Source organism: Bos grunniens, chromosome 18 (genome assembly GCF_055505025.1).
Source record: "Bos grunniens cultivar Pamir isolate PY7600 chromosome 18, Bosgru_T2T1.0, whole genome shotgun sequence".
Taxonomy (NCBI): domain Eukaryota; kingdom Metazoa; phylum Chordata; class Mammalia; order Artiodactyla; family Bovidae; genus Bos; species Bos grunniens.
The window spans coordinates 50327932-50355684 of NC_141182.1; the positions used below are offsets into that span (position 1 = coordinate 50327932).

A 27753-nucleotide genomic window follows, 5' to 3' on the forward strand; every position below is an offset into this window, starting at 1 on the left:
ATTAGCCCTTTCAATTCAACGGAGGAGGGGGGCAGGGGTATGCAGAGTAGATGGAGACAAGGGGAGGCAGGCAGGAGACCTGGTGCTGATGCTGCTGTTCTGGGTAAGCTTGGCTCTAAATCTTGCCCTCCTCTGGGGCCTTAGTTACCCTAACTGTTCTAGGGATGGTGGTAACACTAAGTTATTGAAGGTAATTATTTTTTAAAAATTTTTATTTATTTGTTTTTGGCTGCACTTGGATCTTTGTTGCAGCACGTGGGCTTTCTCTTTAGTTGTGGCAATTGGAGACTACTCTCTAATTGCGCTGCTCGAGTTTCTCATTGAGGTGGCCTCTCTTGTTGCGGAGCCAGGCTCTAGAGCAAGGGCTTCAGCAGTTGTGACACACAGGCCCAGTTGCCTCGTGGCATGTGGAATCTTTCCAAATTAGGAAGTGAATCTATGTCCTCTGCACTGGTAGACGGATTCTCTACCACTGGATCACCAGGGAAGTCCAGCCCGTATTTCTTGACCCTGAAATATCCTCAGTCAACAGAGCAGGCCATCTAGGGATAAGTGGTGATTACAGCAGGATGGATGGAGAGACCACAAAAGGAACTTTCCACAGGAGAAAGTGAGCAGGGTGGAGCCTGCACATGTTAATTCTGGACGGAGGCAGGGGCTGGATGCAAGGACTCAGAGGACATCTGTGCTTCTTCTTGCCCTCCCCCTCATCTGCGGGGCAGGAAGCGGACCTGGAACAAAGGGGGTGGTCTCCCCAGCCCATTCTTCCTGGGCATGAGGTCGATGTCTTCAGGGGCCTTGGGAGACCCCAAAGAGAAGTTCTGCAGCAGAGTGGTCAAGAAGAGGAAGAGCTCTGAGCGGGCCAAGCTCTCACCCAGACAGAGGCGTTTTCCTGTGGGTGTAAGGGAGGGAGTACGATTGGAGGATAAGATCGGAGAGGTAAAAGGGAGCTATTTTGGAGTCACATAGCACAGAAGTTGAGGGCTGAATTAGCTATTTCAGCTTGAAGAAGGAGGAGGGCAGGGGTATGCAGAGAAGATGGTGACAAGCAAAAAGTAAAAGTTTATCAACATGAAGCTGAATTTGAGAACACTTGGTTACCCCATTCCCCAAAACCCCAGGATATTTGCATGTTCATTTACATAGATTTACATGTGAGGTGTTCTGATCCTATTCTTGTCCTCAGTACCAACAACACCAACAACATTAGTAGGGGCTGAGAGTGGGGGCAGGCATAGGGTGAACAGTGTTCGCACATTTCTATCTCAGTTATATTTCAGTTCTGCCTCCTCTGGGATTATCTAGTACAGTGCCCTCCTCTGTCCCTCCTGGTACCAAGTCCTTTCGTGTCTCATTTTTTTGTGTGTCTCTGGTTAAGTATACTGTCAACTAAGCCAATTTATGAGAAAAAAAAAAATGTGAAAATTCTGGAGAAATCTGTGGCAGTATGCTCTAGTTATGAGGACCATGAGAGAGGAGTTCAGGGGAGCTGAAACTTTTGGCCTACCCTGGAGTAGGCAGGCACCTGGCTGATCAAATATTGAGCTATATCTGATCATTTGGTCTAAACTTCTCAGTGTCCCCACTCTTCTGGCCACCTTGACCCTCCTCTCAGCTCCTTGGCCCTGCCCACAATCAGCAGCCAACAAAGTCAGCCTCCCAGACCCAATCCCCACACCCCAACCTGTGGAGGTTCTGACTGGTCATGCCCACTTCACGCTTATAAAGACTTGACTAGCACTCTGTCCATCTTTGCCCCCATTTTTCTGACTCTCATAACACCTACTCATGTCTCCCTGCACGATGAGTTTGACCACCACAAATTGTCCCATTGTGGTGGAGCCCTAAGTATCCACTGACTTCAGCACAGGCTGTGTCCACTGGGATAACCAAGGGTGAGGCCAGCATGTCCCTGGGCTGAGCTAGAGTTTCCATTATATCCTGTTGACCCGCAGTCTCATGGGAAGGAAAGGAGCCCAGAGAGCTGCCTTGTGTGTGTGGCTAAGTTCGCTATGCTTCATAAGTATTCAAAGATCATCTCTGGGTGTATAACATCTCAGCCACATTGAACTTGGATGGGATTTTCTTAGTCCCATGAAGTGAGGGCTAAACTTATACATGTCACACTGTTTTCCCTGTGTCTTCATGTTTCAGGATAGAGTCTCCGTTAACTACCTTTTCTACATGACTGTCATGGTTTGGGATGGGCATGTTGCATGATCAGGAAAACAATCTTTTGGCTCTCAGTTGCTGAGATATTCAGAGAGTTTATCACAGCTTAGCCCTGCCCTGACCTCCATAGATCATGACTTTCTACAGGGGCTTGGGCAAGTCCCCTGAACCCTGAGCCTCTCTTTTTCCAATTCTACAAGAGAGAGAATGAGTCAACACTCAGACGTCAAAGGAGCAAAGCAATTTGATCGTCTTGACAGGAGCTGAAAAGATTAATACTCAATATAACATCCTGATCAAATTTTTCAAGAAATAAAATCTTGTTGTAAAATAGAGATTAAAAAGATCTTCCCTTAATTTCATTTAGAGTTGAGGAAAATTGGGACCTTCTCTGGCAGTCCAGGGGTTAGTACTCTGCATTTTCACTGAAGGGGACACATGTTCAATTCCCAGTCAGAGATCTCAGAGCCCACAAAATGTGCGCCGTGGCCAAAAAAAGAGAATAGAACTGAGAAAAATATATGGTAGGATCACTGACTCAATGGACATGAGTTTGAGCAAACTCTGGGAGATAGTGAAGGACAGGGAAGCCTGGCATGATGCAGTTCATGGGGTCACAAAAAGTCAGACATGACTTATTGACTGAACAACAAAATATGTTAGAATAGCCATAAAATATCTGGAATAGATCATAGCCATCATTAAGCTTAAGAGAGAAAAGAAAAATATTCTCCTTAAAATTAGAAGTCACTATTTTTACTGTCATTACTATTACTTCCCATGATTCCAGAGGTGTTAGCTCATGATATTAGGGAAAACATGTGACTTTAACACAAGAAACAAAAAAGTCAAAATATCATTTGCAGATGCGAATGCCAATTATTTGGAAAACCCAAGAGAATGAAAAATGGTTAGTTGTAAAAGTAATATAAGGAAATTGTCTGATTATGACAGAAATATACATTTCAAAATACCAGTGGATTTCTGATATACCTATTCTAAAAATTTAAAATACTACATCAAAAAATTGCTGTGAACTTAATCGTGTCCTTTCAGAATTTATATGTTGCAGCCCTAACTCCCAGTGCAATGGTATTTGGAGAAAGGATCTTAGAAAGTAATTGGGTTGATCTTTTCTTTTTGGCCGCCCCTCATGGCATGTGAGATCTTAGCTCCCTGACCAGGGATGGAACCCATGCCCGCTGCAGTGAGAATCTGGGGTCTTAACCACTAGACCACCAGCAAAGTCTGGTTATTAGGTTTGCATGCATGCTTGCTAAGTCACTTCAGTTGTGTTGGACTGTTTGTGACCTATGGACTGTAGCCTACCAGGCTCCTCTGTCCACGGGATTCACCAGGCAAGAATACTGGAGTGGGTTGCCATGCCCTCCTCCTAGGGATCTTCCCAACCCAAGGATCGAATCTATCTGTGTCTTTTACCTCTCCTGCATTGGCAGGCAACTTCTTTACCACTAGCACCACCTGAGAAGCCCTTAAGGTTTAGATAAGCTCATTAGAAAAGCTCCTTAGGCCTCCGTGAGGGAATAGTGTTCTTTTTTGTTTGTTTGTTTAAAAATTATACCGTTTTGTATTCTCTAAACTTTCAACAATACATTAGCTTTATAATCAGAAGAAAAAGCTACTAAAGAGGAAGAAAGGAAGGAAGGAAAGGAGGGAGGCAAGGAGGAAGAATGCTCTCATGTGGTAAAAACAATTCCAAGGGATTGAGTTCTATAAGAAGAGGAAGTGATAACAGAGCCCTCACTGTACCTCGTGAGGTCACAGCAAGACGGCGGCCATGTGTGAGCCGGAAGACAGACCCCATGAGAACTTGACCATGCTGGCTCTCTGAGAGCAGAGCTCCAGGCTCCAGAAATATGAGCAGATGAATTTCTGTAGTGTAAGCCACCCAATCTATAGCCCTTTATTATGGCAGCCTGAGCTGACAAAGAGGTTCTATCAGCAATAGCAACAATCTCTTCTCATGTTTCTTAGGAATAAATCTAGCTAGAAGTATTCAAAACCTAGTTTAAAAAAAATTCAACTAATATAGAGGTGATTCAAAGGAAATGCTATCTTCTTGACTGTGTGTGTGCTCAGTCCTGTCCAACTCTGTACGAGCCCACAGACTGTAGCCTGCCAGGCTCTTCTATCCATGGAGTTTCCCTGGCAAGAATACTGGAGTGGGTTACCATCTCTTCTTCCAGGGGATCTTCCCAACCAAGGAATTGAACCCATGTCTCCTGCATTGGAAGGCATATTCTTTACTACTGAGCAACCTGGGAAGCCCTTCTAGACTGGGCTGTCAAAGTTATTTGAATTTGTAAAGCTGTCAAAGTTATTCAATGTAAACTACAAATTCAGGTTAATCTTAATAAAATTTCAGGGGGAGTTTTTGAGACTTTGACAAAATAATTCCAAAGTATACTTGGAAGGAAAACAAAATATGTTAAAAAAAAAAAAACAACAACAACATAAAACTATCTATAGAAGAAGAGTAATACAGAGAGAATAGCAACTGTAAAATATTAAAACATATTTCTTGGGTAGAAATAGTCAAGCAGTATTATATAGCTAGAAAGACAGACCAGTAAATGAACCAGATTTAGATCTACTCAGATTGAAATTTTTTAAATATGATAAATTTCAAGTCAGTGACTAAAAGTTAAATTATTTTATAGATGGTTGAATTAGGTTGTTCTATAGTTGCTCAGTCGTGTCTGACTCTTTTACGACCCCATGGCCTGTAGCTCACCAGGCTCCTCTGTCCTTGGGATTTCCCAGGCAACAATACTGGAGTGAGTTGCCCTTTCCTTCTCCAGGGGATATTCCTGACCCAGGGATCTAACCTGTGTCTCCTGCATTGGCAGGTGGATTTCTTACCACTGAACCACATGGGAAATCTGATTGAATCAGGGCACACATGCAAATCCAAGAACGAATATTCCTTAAATCTCTGTTCTTTAAGTGCCTTCTGAACTTCACACTAGTCCATGGCTTGGATTAACAATTGACAAACAAGAAATAAATCACTGAATCTTCCTTCTTTTCTCTTCCTTTCTTTTTACTCTTCTTTCATTTTCTTACCTATTGTCTATGTATCTATCTGTGTATCCATGTATGTAGCTATTTATCTACCTATCTATCCATCTATCCATCTAAACCTTTGTGTTTGTATACATACTAATAAAAGGACATCCTCTGTTATTAATAAGTGTGGTTGAGTGGTAAGTTACAGGTGATTTTCAAATTGAATTTTATTCTTTCTTGCTTTGTATAAATTAGAAAAATAATGATTATTTTCATTTTCAGAGAAAATGTGAAAAATGCCTTTCCCTGATTTTGGCACATAACAGGTGCTTGGTAATGGATCATTTACTTGTCTGTTATTTTGAGCCTGCACATGTGTGTCTGTGCTGTCATTTTATCTCTATCACTGAGTCTCCATCTTCCTCCTCCATTGTACCTCATCCTTTCTTGTCCCCTTCACACTATCTTTGTCTCTGTAGATGTCTTTCTATATCCTTCAGAATTGTCATATTTTCCCAAAAACGTTCACCTAGTGTTTGGAGTTGGATCAAGAAAGAGAGTTACACACAGAGCGTGAGCAAGCAGGCATTTTCATGGGGAAGAAAGAGCAGGACTTACCCATGGAGAATGGGATGAAGACTTCTGGCTTCCTGAAGTTGCCCTGCGCATCCAGGAAGTGGCCAGGATAGAAGGTATTTGGCTTCTCAAAGTGGCGTGGGTCTTGGAGGGCAGAGCTCAAGACGGGGTACACGGTAATGCCCTAAGAGGATGTTAAAAACAAGTGGAACTGTCAGTTCATCAGTTCAGTCGCTCAGTGGCGTCCTACTCTTTGCGACCCCATGGACATTAGGGCCTCCTTGTCCATCACCAACCCCAGAGTTTACTCAAACTCATCTCCACTAAGTTGGTGATGCTTTTCAACCATCTCATCTTCTGTCATCCTCTTCTCCTCCTGCCCTCACTCTTTCCCAGCATCATGGTCTTTTATAATGAGTCAGCTCTTCGCATCAGGTGGCCAAAGTATTGGAGTTTCAGCTTCAACATCAGTCCTTCCAATGAACACTCAGAACTGATTTCCATTAGGATGGACTGGTTGAATCGCCTTGCAGTCCAAGGGACTCTCAAGAGTCTTCTCCAACACCACAGTTCAAAAGCATCAATTCTTTGGCGCTCAGCTTTCTTAATAGTCCAACTCTCACATCCATACATGACTACTGGAAAAACTGTAGCTTTGACTAGACAGACCTTTGTTGACAAAGTAATGTCTCTGCTTTTTAATATGCTATCTAGGTTAGTCATAGCTTTTCTTTCAAGGAGCAAGTGTCTTTTAATTTCATGGCTGCAATCACCATCCACAGTAATTTTGGAGCCCAGAAAAATAAAGTCTGACACTGTTTCCCCATCTATTCGCCATGAAGTGATGGGACCAGATACCATGATCTTAGTTTTCTGAATGTTGAGCTTTAAGCCAACTTTTTCACTTTCTTCTTTGACTTTCATCAAGAGGCTCTTTAGTTCTTCTTTGCTTTCTGCCATAAGGGTGGTGTCATCTGCATACCTGAGGTTATTGATATTTATCCGAGCAATCTTGATTCCAGCTTGTGCTTCCTCCACCCCAGCGTTTCTCATGATGTATTCTGCATATAAGTTAAATAATCAGGGTGACAATATACAGCCTTGACATACTCCTTATCCTATTTGGAACCAGTCTGTTGTTCCATGTCCAGTTCTAACTGTTGCTTCCTAACCTGCATACAGATTTCTCAAAGAGGCAGGTCAGGTGGTCTGGTATTCCTATCTCTTTCAGAATTTTCTACAGTTTATTGTGATCCACACAGTCAAAGTCAATAAAGCAGAAATAGAAGTTTTTCTGGAACTCTCTTGCTTTTTTGATGATCCAGCGGATGTTGGCAATTTGATCTCTGGTTCCTCTGCCTTTTCTAAAACCAGCTTGAACATCTGGAAGTTCATGGTTCACATATTGTTGAAGCCTGGCTTGGAAAATGTTGAGCATTACTTTACTAGCATGTGAGATGAGTGTAATTGTGCAGTAGTGTGAGCATTCTTTGGCATTGCCTTTCTTTAGGATTGTAATGAAAACTGACCTTTTCCAGTTCTGAGGCCACTGCTGAGTTTTCCAAATTTGCTGGCATATTGAGTGCAGCATTTCACAGCATCATCTTTTAGGATTTGAAAGAGCTCAACTGGAATTCCATCACCTCCATTAGCTTTGTTCGTAGTGATGCTTTCTAAGGCCCACTTGACTTCACATTCCAGGATGTCTGGCTCTAGGTGAGTGATCACACCATCGTGATTATCTGCATTGTGAAGATCTTTTTTGGACAGTTCTTCTGTGTATTCTTGCCACCTTTTCTTAATATGTTCTGTTTCTGTTGGGTCCATACCATTTCTGTCCTTTATTGAGCCCATATTTGCCTGAGTGTTCCCTTGGTATCTCTACTTTTCTTGAAGAGATCTCTAGTCTTTCCCATTCTATTGTTTTCCTCTATTTCTTTGCAGTGATCACTGAAGGAGGCTTTCTTATCTCTCCTTGCTATTCTTTGGAACTCTGCATTCAAATGGGAATATCTTTCCTTTTCCCCTTTGCTTTTCACTTCTCTTCTTTTCACAGCTATTTTTAAGGCCTCCCTAGACAGCCATTTTTCTTTTTTGCATTTCTTTTCCATGGGGTCTCCTGTACAATGTCACAAACCTCCATCCATAGTTCATCAGGCACTCTGTCTACCAGATCCAGTCACTTAAATCTATTTCTCACTTCCATTGTGTAATCATTAGGGACTTGATTTAGGTCATATCTGAATGTCTAGTGGTTTTCCCTACTTTCTTCAATTTCAGTCTGAATTTGGCAATAAAGAGTTCATGATCTGAGCTACAGTCAGCTCTCAGTCTTCTTTTTGCTGACTGTATAAAGCTTCTCCATCTTTGATGGCAAAGAATATAATCAATCTGATTTCAGTGTTGACAATCTGGCAATGTCCATGTATAGAGTCTTCTCTTGTGTTGTTTGAAGAGGGTGTTTGCATTCTCTTGGCAAAACTCTATGAGCCTTTGCCCTGCTTCATTCTGTACTCCAAAGACAAATTTGCCTGTTACTCCAGGTGTTTCTTGATTTCCTGCTTTTGCATTCCAGTCCTCTATAATGAAAAGGACATCTTTTTTGTGTGTTAGTTCTAGAAGGTCTTGTAGGTCTTCATAGAACCGTTCAACTTCCGCTTCTTCAGCATTGCTGGTTGGGGCATAGGCTTGGATTACTGTGATATTGAATGGTTTGCATTGGAAATGAACAGAGATCATTCTGTCTTTTTGAGACTGCATCCAAGTACTGCATTTCGGACTCTTTTGTTGACCATGATGGCTGCTCGATTTCTTCTAAGGGATTCTTGCCCACAGTAGCAGATATAACGGTCATCTGAGTCAAATTCACCCATTCCAGTCCATTTTAGTTTGCTGATTCCTAAAATGTCAACATTCACTCTTGCCATCTCCTGTTTGATCACTTGCAATTTGCCTTGATTCATGGACCTAACATTCCAAGTTCCTAGTGGAGGTGATGGAATTCCAGTTGAGCTATTTCAAATCCTAAAAGATGATGCTGTGAAAGTGTTGCACTCAATATGCCAGCAAATTTGGAAAACTCAGCAGTGGCCACAGGACTGGAAAAGGTCAGTTTTCATTACAATCCTAAAGAAAGACAATGCCAAAGAAGGCTCAAACTACCGCACAATTGCACTCATCTCACATGCTAGTAAAGTAATGCTTAAAATTCTCCAAGCCAGGCTTCAGCAATACATGAACCGTGAACTTCCAGATGTTCATGCTGGTTTTAGAAAAGGCAGAGGAACCAGAGATCAAATTGCCAACATCTGCTGGATCATTGAAAAAGCAAGAGAGTTCCAGAAAAATATCTATTTCTGCTTTATTGACTATGCCAAAGCCTTTGACTGTGTGGATCACAATAAACTGTGGGAAATTCTGAAAGAGATGGGAATACCAGACCACCTGACCTGCCTCTTGAAAAATCTGTATGCAGGTTAGGAAGCAACAGTTAGAACTGGACATGGAACAACAGACTGGTTCCAAACAGGGTAAGGAGTATGTCAAGGCTGTATATTGTCACCCTGTTTATTTAACTTATATGCAGAATACATCATGAGAAACGCTGGGGTGGAGGAAGCACAAGCTGGAATCAAGATTGCTCGGATAAATATCAATAACCTCAGATATGCAGATGACACCACCCTTATGGCAGAAAGTGAAGAAGAACTAAAAAGCTTCTTGATGAAAGTGAAAGAGGACAGTGAAAAAGTTGGCTTAAAGCTCAATATTCAGAAAACGAAGATCATGGCATCCGGTCCCATCACTTCATGGGAAATAGATGGGGAAACAGTGGAAACAGTGTCAGACTTTATTTTTCTGGGCTCCAAAATTACTGCAGATGGTGAGAGCAGCCATGAAATTAAAAGACACTTACTCCTTGGAAGGAAAGTTATGACCAACCTAGACAGCATATTAAAAAGCAGAGACATTACTTTGCCAACAAAGGTCTGTCTAGTCAAGGCTATGGTTTTTCCAGTAGTCATGTATGGATGTGAGAGTTGGACTATTAAGAAACCTGAGCACCAAAGAATTGATGCTTTTGAACTGTGGTATTGGAGAAGACTCTTGAGAGTCCCTTGGACTGCGAGGAGATCCAACCAGTCCATCCTAAAGGAGATCAGTTCTGGGTGTTCATTGGAAGGACTGATGTTGAAGCTGAAACTCCAATACTTTGGCCACCTGATGTGAAGAGCTGACTCATTGCAAAAGATCCTGATGCTGGCAAAGATTGAGAGCAGGAGGAGAAGGGGACAACAGAGGATGAGATGGTTGGATGGCATCACCGACTCAATGTACATGATTTGGGTGGACTCTGGGAGTTGGTGATGGACAGGGAGGCCTGGTGTGCTGCAGTTAGTGGGGTCGCAAAGAATCGGATACGACTGAGCGAGTGAACTGAACTGAACTGAACTGATGCAATATTGCTCTTTATAACATCGGACCTTGCTTCCATCACCAGTCACATCTACAACTGGTTGTTGTTTTTGCTTTGGTTCTGTCTCTTCATTCTTTTCGGGTTATTTCTCTACTGATCTTTAGTAGCGTATTGGGCACCTATCGACCTGGGGAGTTCATCTTACAGTGTCCTATCTTTTTGCCTTTTCATACTGTTTATTGGGCTCTCAAGGCAAGAATAAGTGGTTTACCATTCCCTTCTCCAGTGGACTTTGTTTTGTTAGAACTCTCCACCACGACCCATCCATCTAGGGTGGCCATAGACGGCATGGCTCATAGTTTCATTGAGTTACAGAAGACTGTGGTCCATGTGATTAGATTGGTTACTTTTCTGTGATTGTGGTTTCAGTCTGTCTGCCCTCTAATGCCCTTTCCCAGCACGTACCATCTTACTGGTGTTTCTCTGACCTTGAACCCAAATGACCATTAACAAAGAGTGGCTGAATCTATTAATGTGCCTCCGCAGCTGATAATGAGCTTCATCCTCTGTGTGGCTCTATAGTTGGTGGCAGGAATGTTTAAATGACTCTCCCCCATTTGGTTGCTAGTGTCCCATCCTTCCAGGTATCCTTACCAACCACCCTGATCCCTCATCCCCAAGACCCCTTGGTCTACTTTATGATCCATCAACTAAAAGGTTCACATCTGACAGCAGAGCCCTATAAAGAGGTGACTCCAAGACTGGGGCCAGAATATAACCTGATGGGTGCTGTTCATTGGGTGATTCAAAACTGTGGATATCACCTCTAGGTACACCTATGCTCAGCAATGTAAGCTCCCACAAAAAAAAAAAAAAAAAAAAATGAGTTATAACCATAGGCATTGACCTGAACAATATATCCACAGCAAACTGTTATATTAAAAAAAGAAAGGCACACTCACATACACACACACATACACACACACACACACACACACACACACACACACATTGCAAATTGTGCTAGATGCATAGAAAGACAAGGTCACTCAGTTGCAAAGTGACTGCCACAGTATGAGCCAATTGTTGTGTATATGGATATATATAAACACATGGATTCATATAAACATTAAGAAGAAATTATTTTAAAAGATTTAAAAAAAAACCAACTCTACTCTATAACAAGCTTCAAAAGTATATTCTATTTTTTCCAGCAAACCTAATACCTTGTAAAGGTAATAAATATGACTGAACAAAAGAAAGAAGACTTCAGTATATTTGTAAAATCTCTTCTCTTCCATAGAAATCTGGAAATGAAAATTCTTATCACAGTCCAACAACCAGATATAAACCATAGGATTGGAGGCAGACAGCACCTACAATCAAGATTTGTGGCCCTGCTGGTCTCACCTTGGGGAGGTAATATCCTCGGAAGTGAGTGTCCTTGATGACAGAGTGGGGGACACCAACAGGGACTAGGTCACTGAATCTCTGAATCTCGTGGATGACGGCATCTGTATAAGGCATTTTTGCCCGATCTTCCAGAGTTGGGAGGCGGTGTGCACCAATCACTCTGTCAATTTCTGCCTGGACTTTCTCTGAGAACAGTTCACGTGGGAGGAGCATATGTCAATAAATGCCCATAACAGTGGACTCAACCAAGTGACCTGAAAATGACCTGCAGACTGATGAGAGGGTCTTGTAAATTCTTTTCTAAGATATTGGGTTATCATTCCTCTCAATGAAAGCATCAAAAAAGAAAGTTAGAATCTTATTTGTGAAGAAGTCTTATCTGTTATTTCTACTCTAGTTATGAGTTATGACAGGGGGTAACTTGGGTAAGGATGGGTGGGTGGAAATTCATTCAACACTTAATGGTGTTTTTTGCTTTTCCAACTAAAAATGAGTTGTAGCTGAAACTGGTGTCATCTCCTTTTGTCTCACTCATGCACTATATGATTTTAGATAAGTCATTTCCTCAGGCTGGCCTTAAATTCATTCTTATGAAACAATGGAGTTTGATGAGGTGAGAGTTTCTCCAAGTCTGATCTGCAGACATCAACATGAGAACCAATGAAGGTGCTTTTTAATTAGTTGTAATTTGGCAATATATATTAAAAAGTCAAGTTCTTAGTCCACCTCAAAGAGTAGTTGGCAAGAATCCTGTACTTTAGTAGACAGCAAAATGCACTGTAAAAGGTAATGCTTTATGTCAGGACCAGTCTTTGAAAACCAGAAGGCACCTCACCATCACTCAGGGCAGATTGCAAAACACTTCATAAGTACAAACACCTTCTACACCAGACAGTGTTTGCCTGAATGAAAAATTCTTTGTAAAGTAAATCCTAAAGTGCTTTGTCAACTTTAAAGAGCTTTGTCTCTAGCAAACTTTTATTACAAGTTACAAATGCCTATGTGCTGTGCTTAGTTGCTCAGTCACGTATGACTCCTTGCAATCCCATGTACTATAGCCCACCAGACTCCTCTGTCCATGAGGATTCTCCAGGCAAGAATATTGGAGTGGGTTGCTATGCCCTCCTCCAGAGGATCTTCCCAACACAGGGATCCAACCCAGGTCTCCCCCATTGCAGGAGGATTCTTTACCAGCTGAGCTACGAGGAAAGCCCTTGGGGTGTTTTTTGTTTGTTTGTTTGTTTTTTTCCCCCCAGATCCTCAGGACAGAAGTTATCTGTCTTAGCCTATCAGCCTTCCAGCATGGCCTTAGAGACCCTCATTCCTCCCCTGCCCCCACCTGCCATAAGCCCAGCTCACCTAAGACACCAGGGTTCTTAAGAAGGAATAGAAACCCAAAGCAGAGTGTGGAGCTGGAGGTCTCTGTACCAGCAAAGAACAGTGAGAGCACCGTGTGAACGAGATTCTTCTGGTGAAACTCACTCTCAGGATCTAAGCGCTCCTAGAGATGGAGATGGGTGATTCTTAACATTTTCCCCCTGCAGAAATTCCCAGTTTCTGAGTCTTCTTGTCTCCCTACCAACACCATGTTCCTCTGTGCCAGTTATTCTTTTTCTTGAAACTTTTTTTCTCTAATCAAGGCCAAAAAGGTACCAAAAGGGTGAGCTCCAGAGTGAAAGTGCCTGGACTTCAAATTCTGGCCCTAACATTTACCAGCTGTGTGTATTCGGGCAAGGAATATAACCTCTTGGTGCCTTAGCACATCCTTATGGAGTTACTTTGATAATGTATGATAAGCTCAATGCAAGTTAGAGGTTAATTTGTTGATGTCACTGCTGTTGTTGATTTTCTCTGTCCTTGGGTGTCATTGCACTCCCGATTGGCCTTTGCAGCTTACATTCCAGGGATATTGCTGAACATATTTAACAACTAGTAGGCACTTGCCAGAACAGACATTGGTCTCAATCAGTTAGAACAGATGTGGGCTTCTGACTAATCAGAACAGACTCATTTCTGTGTCTCAGAATTGAGGGAAGGAGTGAGATCCACCTCAGAGTAAGCTTACTGGGCCACATGTTAACTGCTTGGTGTTAATCTCTTTAAAAGCATTCCAGAAGGAAGGCTTGGAGAGGATTAGAAAGGAATAGAGGGGAGGGACTGGACCATGGACTGCTTGCTAATCCTTAGGGAAGTATTTCAACATTTAAAGAACACATACATCCCACACAAAGATACTAGCTCAATGTCAGTAGTGTGTCTATCACTCTCTTTCAGGCTCCCCCAGGGCAGCCCTCGCCTTGTCCATATTTAACAACTGGTATGGCTCTTGCCAGACCAATCAGAACAGACATTGGCCTGCACTAATCAGAACAGACATTGGTCTTTATCAATCTGAATATACATGGAGCTTGACCAATCAGAACAGACTTGACTCTGTCACAGCTCGGGGAAGGCCTGAGCTGTGTCTCAGAGAAAGCTTACTGGACACATGTTAACTGCTTAGTTACCAGCTCTTTGAAGGCTGTTGGGAGGAAGGCTTGGAGAGGCATAGGGGAAAATGGTGGGGGATTATGGATCTTGGCTTTCTTGCTAATCCTTAGGGAACTACTTCAACGTTTAAAGAACACATACATCGCACCCAAAGATATTAGTTCAATGTCAGTACAGTTTCCATCGCTCTGTTTCCCATCCCCAACGCATATCCTGCGCAGGTCTTGCCTTGTCCATGTGAAGCAGGAAGGAATGAAGTCCTTAGGGCCACTGGGATCCAGCATCTTCTGGTGCCTCTCCATGTTCTCAGTGATAAAATCTTTCACTTCTTCAATCATGCTGTACAAGTGGGTGTGTGCGCCAGGAAAGTGTTTCAAGATGCCCGGGAAGATTTCAAACATCTACAAGGCAGCAGACAAGGTGCAGAACCCATTGTATTCACTTGGCTGGTTCTGTGAGTGTTGATGCTCTGAGCTGCACACGTAGCAACATCTAAAGGGCATCGTTCACCCTGTGGACTTGGAGGGTGTGCCTCCCAACTGAATGTGCATGCGCACACTCATACACACACACACACACACACTCACACAAACACACACACAAACAGTGGTGCATGGACCTCTGCACCCAGCCCCAGTCACTCTCACATCTACTGAGGTTCCTTCTCTCGAAGCCCGTCCTGTCCAAGGCCTGATTCAGACCCCCAAACTGACGGATGGTCTCACCTGGGAGGGCCACTAAACCTTCCATGTTTAGTGTTCAGGACAGAAAGTATCTGATCTCTTCCTGGGGTCCACCACCCTAATTGCTGGCCCACTATGCAGTTGATGACTCACCTGGGTATAGAAGGAGCAGAGAATGATGAAGATTTCATTAAGTAAATGTAGCAGCTGTAATAGTCTAGGGTCCTGGTAATTAAAGCGCTCACCAAAGACAATGGAGCAGATTATGTTGGCGGTGATGGCGTTAAAGAGGAAATGAGGATCCAGGTAGGCCCCTGAGGAGAGAGGTCTGTCATGGGGCGAGGGGTCCCCTGCACAGTCCTGGTTGGCTCTGACCTGACTGGTGCCATCTCATCCTAGCTTCTTTGATTAGTTTCTTTGTCTTTGTCTTGGCTGACTGGGTTTTCATTGGGTATCTAAGATTTTCTTTCTGAAAGTCTTCACCTCTGAGTCTCTTGTTGCTTTTCTTGTTCTATGTCTTGGGCTGACTTTCTCTGGCCTTTTCATTCACTCCTCCTTTCAGACTCACTCCTTCTCTGTTCTCTTGCCACATCTTTGTAGCCCCTCTCCTTAACCTCATTGACATTCTGTGTTCCCCTGACTTTAATAACTCCCTACTCCCTTTACTTTTTGCTTTCACTTTTCCTTGCAGCTTCTGTTCCTAGATTTATTGTGTCACCTTCTCCATATCTCTCTGTCTTGCTTTTGCTGTGTTTCTCTCTGTGCTCTCTGTGCTTCTGTCTACTTTCTCTGCCTCTCCCTCTCTCTTTGCTAGTCTCTGTCTCTGTTTTTCCTCATTCTCTTTCTCTTTTTCTGTCTCTATCTCCTTCTCCTCTCTTTATCTGAAGCTGTTTCTGCCTCTCTTCGTCTTTGTCTCTGGATCTCTCTTTATCAGTCACATGCCCTCTCCCTCTCTCTCACCCCATCTCATCCCCACCTCCACCCAGGCTGCACTCACCCTGGGACTTCTGAAGCTCCTCCACCAGACACTGAGCCTCCTCCTTGATTCTTTCCTCAATACTCCGCTTCCCCATCCCAAAGTCCTTCATGGTGGTCACAGAGAATCGCCGTAGAACCTTCCATGACTTTCCATTGGCAAAGACCACACCTGATGGTGGGGCGTGGAGGGAAGGTTGAGAAGACACATGGGATGTTCCCTCCTCCCCTCCCTAATCCTCACCCTCATCCCCCACTCACCTGTTCCCTGGAAGACAGGGTCAATGATGGCGATGTGCCCTCGGCCAGAGAATGCCTCGGCCTGATCCACCAGAGCCTCCTTCATTGCTTCGTACCCCCACAGGATGACAGTAGGCCGAGACCCCAGATAGATGGTAAAGACATCCCCATATTTCTCCCGCAGCTGTGGGGGCAGAGTCCAGGTCTCACTCTCTGACTCAAGAGAAGGATCTCCACCTCACCCCGGATCACACCTCCCAGTTAGCCTACCCTGCAGGCTGCAGCCCCATCAGGGAAGAGCAAAGACTAGAACTCTATGGTTTCCTCCGAACCTCACATATATCACCTGACCCCAAGCATCTGCCTCTGTTGACTTTACCCTGAGCCCTCCCAGCCTTGCTTTTAAGAATTACAGAGGGCATGGTCCTAAGATGGCGGAGGAATAGGACAGGGAGACCACTTTCTCCTTGACAAGTTCATCAAAAGAACATTTGAACGCTGAGAAAATTTCTGAACACTGGCAGAAGACATCAGGCACCCCGAAAGGCAGCCCATTGTCTTCAAAAGGAGGTAGGACAAAATATAAAAGATAAAAAGAGAGACAAAAGAGTTAGGGATGAGATCCATCCCAGGAAAGGAGTCTTAAAAGAGGAGAAGTTTCCAAGCACCAGGAAACCCTCTCACCAGCGGGTCTGTGGGGAGTTTTGGAATCTCAGAGGGCAACATAACCAGGAGGAAAAATAAATAAATAAATAAATAAAACCCACAGATTACGTGCCTAACGGCAACTCCCAGCAGAGAAGTAGCCCAGACACTCGCATCTACCACCAGCAAGCAGGGGCTGAACAGGGAGGCACGGGCTGCATTGCTTAGGGTAAGGACCGGGCCTGAATGCCCTGAGGGCAATCTGAGGGAGCTAATGTGAGATAGCAACCCGAACTGTGAAATAGCCAGAGAGAGAGTGAGGGGGGAAAAAAGAGAGAGAGAGAACTATCTCACAAAAAAGCCCTAACATAAGGCACTGCAGGGCCCGCTCACAGAACAAAGGACTAAGCTAATACCAGAGGAGACCTAGCCAGCTGCGGACCAGCCCATCCCCTGCCGGAGGCAGGGAGGCAGGCAGGTGGCAGCCAGAGCTGGAAAGGGGCAATCTTGGCCCCAGAGATGTCATCCTCTACCAAACTGCAAGCAGGCTCCCAGTTGCTAACCAAGACTTCCTGGGATTCTGGACAGTTGACATCCGCCGGGAGGGTCGCAGCCAGAGATCAGCTCCCCAGAAGAGACACACAGTACACCTGAGATGGCGTGCCTGCTGTGTACCCAGGAAACCGAGTGGCTGGGGCAGGGGAGGTGATAAGACACACCCACTACCTGGGGAGAGTGCGCTCTCCAAGCACCTGGTCCCCGAGCTGCTCAGACCTGGGAAGGGCACAAAACACAGGCCGAATCGAGTCTGCACCTTTGTGGAGTACCTGAGAACCTGAACCTGAGCGGCTTAGACCTGGGAAGTGCGCACAACCCAGGGCCCACTTTAGACAGTTCCCCTGAAAAGCCTGAGCTCTTTAGTGTAGCTAAAGTGTAGACTGGAGCCTGAGCAGTGTAGACTGGGAAAGCACACATGCCATGAGTGGGGGCAAACGCAGTGTGGCCGAGACTGTGAGCACTCCCCACACATGCCAGTGATATTTGTTTGCAGTGTTCCTCCCTCCCCACAGCACGATTGAACAAGTGAGCCTAAATAAGTGACCACCTTCGCCCCCTTGTGTCAGGGCAGAAATTAGACACTAAAGAGACCTGCAAACAGAAGAAGCCAAAATAAACAGAGGGAACTGCTTTGGAAGTGACAGGTGCAACAGATTAAAGCCCTGTAGTTAGCACCGACTACATTGGAAGGGGCCTATAGATCTTGAGAAGTATAAGCTGAAGCAAGAAACTATCTGAGACTGAACTGACCCCACACTGCCTGCAACAGCTCCAGAGAAAATCCTAGATATATTTTTACTATTATCATTTTTTAAATTTTTTTAAATTAAAAAAAATTTTAAAGTCCTCTATTGCTCCTTTAATTTTCATTTTTATAACCTACTATTACCTTAAAAAAAAAGACCCTATTTTTGAAGCAAACTTCATATATATTTTTAATAATTTTTGTGATTTTGTTTTGTTTTTTTAATATTGTATTTTTGAGAGTCTAACCTCTACTCTGGATTTTTAATCTTTGCTTTTTGGTATTTGTTATCAATTTTGTACCTTTAAGAATCCAATCTTCAGTACCCTTGTTTATTTAGGAGTGTGATTAATGGCTTGATTACTCTCTCCCCCTTTTGACTCTCTTTTTTCTCTCCCAGGTTACCTCTATCTCCTCCCTCCTCCTTCTCTTCTCTACCCAACTCTGTGAATCTCTTTGTGTGTTCTGGGCTGTGGAAAACACTTAGGGAACTGATTACTGCCTAGATCTGTCTCTCTCCTTTTGATTCCCCCTCTTCTCCTCCTGGTCACCTCTATCTCCTTCCTCCCTCTTCTCTTTTCTATGTAACTCTGTGAACCTCTCTGAGGGTTCCAGACTGTGGAGAGCACATAGGAAATTGATTACTGGCTAGATTGCTCTCTCCCCTTTTGATTCCCCTCTTCTCCTCCTGGTCACCTCTATCTGCCTCCTCCCTCTTCTCTTCTCCATGGTAAGTCTGTGAACCTTTCTGGGTGTTCCTCACTGTGGAGAATCCTTTCACCATTAACCTAGATGTTTTATCATCAGTGCTGTATGCATGGAGAAGTCTAGAGGCTACTGTAAGAATAAGACTGATACCAGAGGCAGGAGGCTTAAGCCTAAAACCCGAGAACACCAGAGAACTCCTGACTCAGGGAACATCAATCGATAAGAGCTCATCCAAAAGCCTTATCACCAAGCACCACCCAAGAGCCAACAAGTTCCAGAGCAAGACATAACATGCAAATTCTACCACAATGCAGGAACATAGCCCTGAGCTTCAATATACAGGCTGCCCAAAGTCACACCAAACCCATAAACATCTCAAAACTCACTACTGGACACTTCAATGCACTCCAGAGAGAAGAAGTCCAGCTCCACCCACCAGAACACTGACGCAAGCTTCCCTAACCAGGAAACCTTGACAAACCACTCGCCCAACCCCACCACAGGGAGGAATCTCCACAGTAAAGAGGAACCACAAACTGCCAGAATACAGAAAGGCCATCCCAAACACAGCAATCTAAACAAGATGAAAAGGCAGAGAAATACTCAGCAGGTAAAGGAACAGGATAAATACCCACCAAACCAAACAAAAGAGGAGGAGAAAGAGAGTCTACCTGAAAAATAATTCAGAATAATGATAGTAAAAATGATCCAAAATCTTGAAAACAAAATGGAGTTACAGATAAATAGCCTGGAGACAAGGATTGAGAAAATGCAAGAAATGTTTAACAAGGACCTAGAAAAATTAAAGAGAGTCAATCAATAATGAATAATGCAACAAATGAGATCAAAAACACTCTGGAGGGAACCAACAGTAGAATAATGGAGGCAGAAGATAAGATAAGTGAGGTAGAAGATAGAATGGTAGAAATAAAGGAAGCAAAGAGGAAAAAAGAAAAAAAAGAATTAAAAGAAATGAGGACAACCTCAGGGACCTCTGGGACAATGTTAAATGCCCCAATATTCGAATCGTAGGTGTCCCAGAAGAAGAAGACAAAAAGAAAGGCCATGAGAAAATACTTGAGGAGATAATAGTTGAAAACTTCCCTAAAATGGGAAAGGAAATAGTCACCCAGGCCCAAGAAACCCAGAGAGTCCCAAACAGGATAAACCCAAGGTGAACACCTCCAAGACACATATTAATCAAATTAACAAAGATCAAACACAAAGAACAAATATTAAAAACAGTGAGGGAAAAGCAACAAATAACACACAAGGGGATTCCCATAAGGATAACAGCTGATCTTTCAATAGAAACTCTTCAGGCCGGCGCCCAAAACAGGGACTCAAGAATCGGAGCGCGACGACGGCTGCTGCCCGCCAAGATTGAGGATGCCGAAGCGCTGCGCTGGCTGCCGGAAAGATATTTTAATTCAACGGGATGTCTTTTTGTTGGGGAGTCCGGATATGCTGATTATGACAATGGTTGGAGCCTGTATATTCCTGGAGTAACGAAAGAATCTGGAATTCCTCAACATCGTAATGGAACTGGTCCTTTAGATATCCCTTTCTGCGACTTTGGAACAAGGGGAAGGGTCACTGCTGCACCATGGAAACTGTGTCGAGATGGAACTGCTACGGTTTATAACATATTTGGGACAAATGAGTCATTGTGGGACTGGTCTCCAGACTCGGCCCGAAACCCTGGAGCTCAAGATAATAGGAACTTTGCATCCCGTATTTGGAACTTGGGTGGCTCTAAAGTGTTCCAAACAGAAATCTGGAAACTAGCTGCCGCCCTTGGATGTGAGGGTTCCTACCTTCAGGTGGGATCAAAAGTGAGACACGGTTATTTGTGGAATCTCACCATGAGATACCCTCGTGCATGTGTGCTTCACCCTTATGCTTTACTAGTAGGATCTGTAAAAATACAACCTGGTTACGATATTATAATGTAACTTGTAACAATTGTACTTTGACTAACTGTGTTAGGGGAATTACTAATCAAACTAGGGTTCTAGTCTTAAGACACCCTGCTTTTGTTATGGTTCCTGTAAAGATTAATGGGTCTTGGTATGATGAAAGGGGACTTGAACTTTGGAGAGAAGTAGAGGGTGCTTTAATGCGTTATCACAGGGGAATAGGGTTAATAATTCTGGGATTTGTAGCTTTGGTAACTCTTATTGCTTCCTCGATTACTGCAGCCCTGTCCTTGGCACAATCAGTGCAAACTGCAACTTTTGTTAATAATCTGGCACAAAATGCATCCGTTGCCCTGGGGACTCAAGAAGATATTGACAAAAAGCTAGAGGATTGATTGAATGCCCTTTATGATGTTGTAAAATTTTTAGGTAAAGAGGTTCAAAGTATAAAGTTGAGATTACGAGTACAATGTCATGCTGATTTTCAATGGATCTGTGTTACTCCCAAAAAATATAATGGTAGTATAACTGCTTGGGATAAGGTGAAAGCTCATTTAGAAGGTATTTGGCATAATGAAAATATTTCCTTAGATTTGCTGCATCTACATCAGGAAATAATGAACATTGAAAATGCACCCAGACCTGATTTGGATGTTGCAAAAAGAGCTGAGTCTTTTGTTAAAGAACTTTTTCGACATGTACCTACTGTCAATAGTATTTGGTACTTGGGAGCAGCCATAGGAGGACTATTCTTAATAATTTTAACTGTTTTATTTCTTGCACCTTGTTTAATTAAAAAAACTGATTGATGATCTATGGATGATAAAGGCTTCCATCTATGGAAATGGTCTGCGGTTAAAGGAACATAAGCATGAGCCTATATAAAAAGAAAGGGGGAGATGCGGGGAGCTACCCGTGAGAACGGGGTCCTTTGTCCGAAGGACACAGCTCTGGGAGCTGCCTCAGTTCTTGAGGGTTTGCTTGCAAACATAGCTCTCTGTCCCACCACCCCAGAGATTAGGCGCTTATTTACTGCAGGCACCTGGAGTTCTGTGCAAACTTCTCACGCACAGGGAAATGTTATCTGGTGTAATAAATAATAACAGGGAGCCATTCCCATGCTCTCAAGATTTCTTGTGACTGTTTGTAAGATGTATAGGCCAACCAAGAAAAAATGTCAACTGTCTTGTCTTTCTCACGCTTTTCTGTATAAATATAAGATGCTGAATAAAGTTGGTGTCAGACTGCGTCCCTTCGTGGAGACATGTCTGAGCCTCTCGACCCCCCCCCCCCAAAAAAAAGAAACTCTTTAGGCCAGAAGGGAATGGCAGGACATACTTAAAGTGATGAAAGAGAAAAACCTACAACCCAGATTACTGTACCCAGTAAGGATCTTATTCAAATATGAAGGAGAAATCAAAAGCATTACAGACAAGCAAAAGCTCAGAGAATTCAGCACCACCAAACCAGCTCTTCAACAAACGCTAAAGGATCTTCTCTAGATAGGAAACACAGAAAGGGTGTATAAACTCAAACCCAAAACAACAAAGTAAATGACAATGGGATCATACTTATCAATAATTACCTTAAATGTAAATGGGTTGAATGCCTCAACCAAAAGACAAAGACTGGCTGAATGGATGCAAAACAAGACCCCTATATATGCTGTCTACAAGAGACCCACCTCAAAACAAGGCACACATACAGGCTGAAAATGAAAGGCTGGAAGAAGATATTTCATGCAAATGGAGACCAAAAAAAAGCAGAAGTAGCAATACTTATGTCAGATAAAATAGACTTTAAAATAAAGGCTGTGAAAAGAGACAAAGAAGGTCACTACATAATGATCAAGGATCAATCCAAGAAGAAGATATAACAATTATAAATATATAGGCACCCAACATAAGAGCACTGCAATATGTAAGGCAAGTGCTAAGAAGTATGAAAGGGGAAATTAACAATAACCCAATAATAGTGGGAGACTTTAATACCCCACTCACACTTATGAATAGACCAACTAAACAGAAAATTAACAAGGAAACACAAACTGTAAATGATACAACGGACCAGTTAGACCTAATTGATATCTATAGGACATTTCACCACAAAACAATGAATTTCACCTTTTTCTCAAGTGCACACAGAACCTTCTCCAGGATAGATCACATCCTGGGCCATAAATCTAGCCTTGATAAATTAAAAAAAATTGAAATCATTCCAAGAATCTTTTCTGACCACAAGCAGTAAGATTAGATGTCAATTACAGGATAAAAACTATTAAAAATTCCAACATATGGAGGCTAAACAACACGCTTCTGAATAACCAACAAATCACAGAAGAAATCAAAAAAGAAATCAAAATATTCATAGAAATGAATGAAAACACTACAACACAAAACCTATGGGACACTGTAAAAGCAGTGCTAAGGGGAAGGTTCATAGCAGTACAGACTTACCTCAAGAAACAAGAAAAAAGTCAAATAAATAACCTAACTCTACACCTAAAGCAACTAAAAAAGGAAGAAATGAAGAACCCCAGGGTTAGTAGAAGAAAAGAAATCTTTAAAATTAGGGCAGAAATAAGTGCAAAAGAAACAAAAGAGACCATAGCAAAAATCAACAAAGCTAAAAGCTGGTTCTTTGAGAAGATAAATAAAATTGACAAACCATTAGCCAGGCTCATCAAGCAACAAAGGGAGAAGAATCAAATCAACAAAATTAGAAATGAAAATGGAGATATCACAACAGACAACACAGAAATACAAAGGATCATAAGAGACTACTATCAGCAACTATATGCCAATAAAATGGACAACTTGAAAGAAATGGACAAATTCTAAGAAAATTAACTTTCCAAAACTGAACCAGGAAAAAATAGAAAATCTTAACAGACCCATCACAAGCATGAAAATCAAAACTAATCAGAAATCTTCCAGCAAAAAAAAAAAAAAAAAGCCCAGGACCAGACAGCTTCACAGCTGAATTTTATCAAAAATTTAGAGAAGAGCTAACACCTATCCTACTCAAACTCTTCCAGAAAATTGTAGAGGAAGGTAAACTTCCAAACTCATTCTATGAGGCCACCATCACCCTAATACCAAAACCTGACAAAGATGCCACAAAAAAAGAAAACTACAGGCAATATCACTGATGAACATAGATGCAAAAATCCTTAACAGAATTTAGCAAACAGAATCCAACAACATATTAAAAAGATCATACATCATGATCAACTGGGCTTTATCCCAGGGATGCAAGGATTCTTTAATATCTTCAAATCAATCAATGTAATACACCACATTAACAAATTGAAATATAAAAACCATATGACTATCTCAATAGATGCAGAGAATGCCTTTGACAAAATTCAACATCCATTTATGATAAAAAAAAACAACAACCCTCCAGAAAGCAGGAATAGAAGGAACATACCTCAACATAATAAAAGCTATATATCACAAACCCACGGCAAACATTATCCTCAATGGTGAAAAATTGAAAGCATTTCCCCTAAAGTCAGGAACAAGAAAAGGGTGCCCACTCTCACCACTATTATTCAACATAGTTTTGGAAGTTTTGGCCACAGCAATCAGAGCATAAAAAGAAATAAAAGGAATCCAGATTGGAAAAGAAGAAGTAAAACTCTCACTGTTTGCAGATGACATGATCCTTTACATAGAAAACCCTAAAGATTCCACCAGAAAATTACTAGAGCTAATCAATGAATATAGTAAAGTTGCAGGATATAAATTAACATAGAGAAATCCCTTGCATTCCTATGCACTAACAATGAGAAAACAGAGAGAGAAATTAAGGAAACAATTCCATTCACCATTGCAATGAAAACAATAAAATACTTACGAATATATCTACCTAAAGAAACAAAAGACCTATATATAGAAAACTATAAAACACTAATGAAAGAAATCACAGAGGACAGTAATAGATGGAGAAATATACCATGTCCATAGATTGGAAGAATCAATATAGTGAAAATGAGTATACTACCCAAAGCAATCTATAGATTCAATGCAATCCCTATCAAGCTACCAGTGGTATTTTTTCACAGAACTAGAACAAATAATTTCACAATTTGTATGGAAATACAAAAAACCTCGAATAGCCAAAACAATCCTGAGAAAGAAGAATGGAACTGGAGGAATCAACCTATACTATAAAGCTACAGTCATCAAGACAGTATGGTACTGGCACAAAGACAGAAATAGAGATCAATGGAAAAAAATAGAAAGCCCAGAGATAAATCCATGCACATATGGACACCTTATCTTTGACAAAGGAGGCAAGAATATACAATGGAGAAAAGACAATCTCTTTAACAAGTGGTGCTGGAAAAACTGGTCAACCACTTGTAAAAGAATGAAACTAGAACACTTTCTAACATCATACACAAAAATAAACTCATAATGGATTAAAGATCTAAATGTAAGACCAGAAACTATAAAACTGCTAGAGGAAATCATAGGCAAAACACTCTCTGACATAAATCGCAGCAGGGTCCTCTATGACCCACCTCCCAGAGTAATGGAAATAAAAGCAAAAATAAACAAATGGGACCTAATTAAACTTAAAAGCTTTTGCACAACAAAGGAAACTAAGTAAGATGAAAAGACAGCCTTAAGAATGGGAGAAAATAATAGCAAACAAAGTAACTGACAAAGAATTAATCTCAAAAATATACAAGCAGCTTGTGCAGCTCAATTCCACAAACATAAACCACCTGATCAAAAAATGGGCCAAAGAACTAAACAGACATCCAAGGAAAACATACAGATGGCTAACAAGCACATGAAAAGATGCTCAACATCACTCATTATCAGAGAAATACAAATCAAAATCACAATGAGGTACCATCTCACACCATTCAGAATAGCTGCTATCCAAAAATCTACAAACAATAAATGCTGGAGAGGATGTGGAGAAAAGGGAACCCTCTTACACTGTTGGTGGGGATGGAAACTAGTACAGCAACTATGGAGAACAGTGTAGAGATTCATTAAAAAACTGGAAATAGAACTGCCATATGACCCAGCAGTCCCACTGCTGGGCATACACAGTGAGGAAACCAGACTTGAAAGAGACATGTGTACCCCGATGTTCATCGCAGCACTGTTTATAATAGCCAGGACATGGGAGCAACCTAGATGTCCATCGGAAGATGAATGGATAAGAAAGCTGTGGTACATATACACAATGGAATATTGAGATCAGATCAGATCAGTCGCTCAGTCGTGTCCGACTCTTTGCGACCCCATGAATCGCAGCACGCCAGGCCTCCCTGTCCAACACCAACTCCCAGAGTTCACTGAGACTCATGTCCATCGAGTCAGTGATGCCATCCAGCCATCTCATCCTCTGTCATCCCCTTCTTCTCCTGCCCCCAAACCCTCCCAGCATCAGAGTCTTTTCCAATGAGTCAACTCTTCGCATGAGGTGGCCAAAGTACTGGAGTTTCAGCTTTAGCATCATTCCTTCCAAAGAAATCCCAGGGCTGATCTCCTTCAGAATGGACTGGTTGGATGTCCTTGCAGTCCAAGGGACTCTAAAGAGTCTTCTCCAACACCACAGTTCAAAAGCATCAATTCTTTGGCGCTCAGCCTTCTTCACAGTCCAACTCTCACATCCATACATGACCACAGGAAAAACCATAGCCTTGACTAGACGGACCTTTGTTGGCAGAGTAATGTCTCTACTCAGCTATTAAAAAGAATGCATTTGAATCAGTTCTAATGAGGTAGATGAAACTGGAGCCTATTATACAGAGTGAAGTAAGTCAGAAAGAAAAACACCAATACAGTATACTAACACATATATATGGAATTTAGGAAGATGGTAACGATAACCCTATATGCGAGACAGCAAAAGAGACACAGATGTATATAACAGTCTTTTGGACTCTGTAGGAGAAGACGAGGCTGGGATGATCTGAGAGAATAGCACTGAAACGTGTATAATATCATATGTGAAACAGATCACTAGTCCAGGTTCGATGCATGAGACAGGGTGCTCAGGGCTGGTGCACTGGGATGACCCAGAGGGATGGGATGGGGAGGGAGGTGGGAGGGGGTTCATGATGGGGAACACAGGTACACCCATGGCTGATTCATGTCAATGTAGGGCAAAAACCACTACAATATTGTAAAGTAATTAGCCTCCAATTAAAATAAATAAATTAAAAAAAAAAGAATTACAGAGACTCCCCACATCCAAGCTATAGAATCTCTCCCTCCCAACCCACACAGTATCACAGCTCAAAGTCTCATGTCTATTCAAATGTCTCTCTCCAAAGGGAACCCTCCCACACTGTTGGTAAGAATGTAAATTGGTCTAGCCAGTATGGGGAACACTATGGATGTTCTTCCGAAAACTAAAAATATAGTTGCCTTATGACCCAGGAATCCCAGTCTTGGGCATACATCCAAAGAAAACCATAAGTTGAAAAGATAAATGGCCCCCAGTGTTTACTGCAGCACTGTCTACAATAGCCAGGACATGGAGACAACGTAAATGCCCATAGATAGAGGAGTGGGTAAAAAAGATGTGGTACATATATACAGTGGTATATTACTCAGCCATAAAAAACAATGAAGTAATGTCATTTTCAGCAACATAGATGGACCTCAAAATTGTCATCCTGAGCAAAGTAAGTCAGACACAGAAAAACAAATATATGGTGTCACATATACATTGAATCTTTAAAATAATGGTACAACGGACCTGTTTACAAAACAGAAATTGAGTTACAGATATAGAAAACAAACTTACAGTTACCTAGTGGGGAAAGGGAGTGTGATAAATTGGGGAATTTGGATTAACATATATACACTACTATATATAAAATGAAAGTGTTAGTCATTCTGTTGTGTCCAGCTCTTTGTGATCTCAGGGAGTGTAGCCAGCCAGGCTCCTCTGTCCCTGGAAATCTCCAGACAAGAATACTGGAGTGGGTAGCCAATCCCTTCTTTAATGATTCCAGCCCCTTTGCCCTTTTCATCTCACCGCCTGGAAAGACTTGAGGAGACCCTTCTGGTCCATTTGCAAGACATTCCCCAGGAAGGGCAGAGGCCAGGGTCCAGGAGGGAGGCAGCCCCGGGAGGCAGGGCGGCCCCAGAGGAGCAGGAGGCCAATGAAGAGAATGAGGAACAGGATGGTGAAGAGAGCCAT

General features: G+C 42.3%; 1 protein-coding gene across 1 annotated transcript; it reads right to left on the reverse strand.

Moving 5' to 3' along the window:
* Nucleotides 1–214: 214 nt before the first annotated feature.
* Nucleotides 215–27753, reverse strand: LOC147353886 (cytochrome P450 2B4-like). Its single transcript, XM_086349394.1, has 9 exons — nucleotides 27589–27753; nucleotides 16018–16180; nucleotides 15779–15928; nucleotides 14935–15095; nucleotides 14305–14499; nucleotides 12968–13109; nucleotides 11606–11793; nucleotides 5821–5962; nucleotides 215–892 (listed from the first exon to the last, which is right to left on the reverse strand). Exons 1-9 carry the CDS (start codon nucleotides 27751–27753, stop codon nucleotides 708–710), a joined length of 1491 nt encoding a protein of 496 aa, XP_086205520.1. The 3' UTR covers nucleotides 215–707.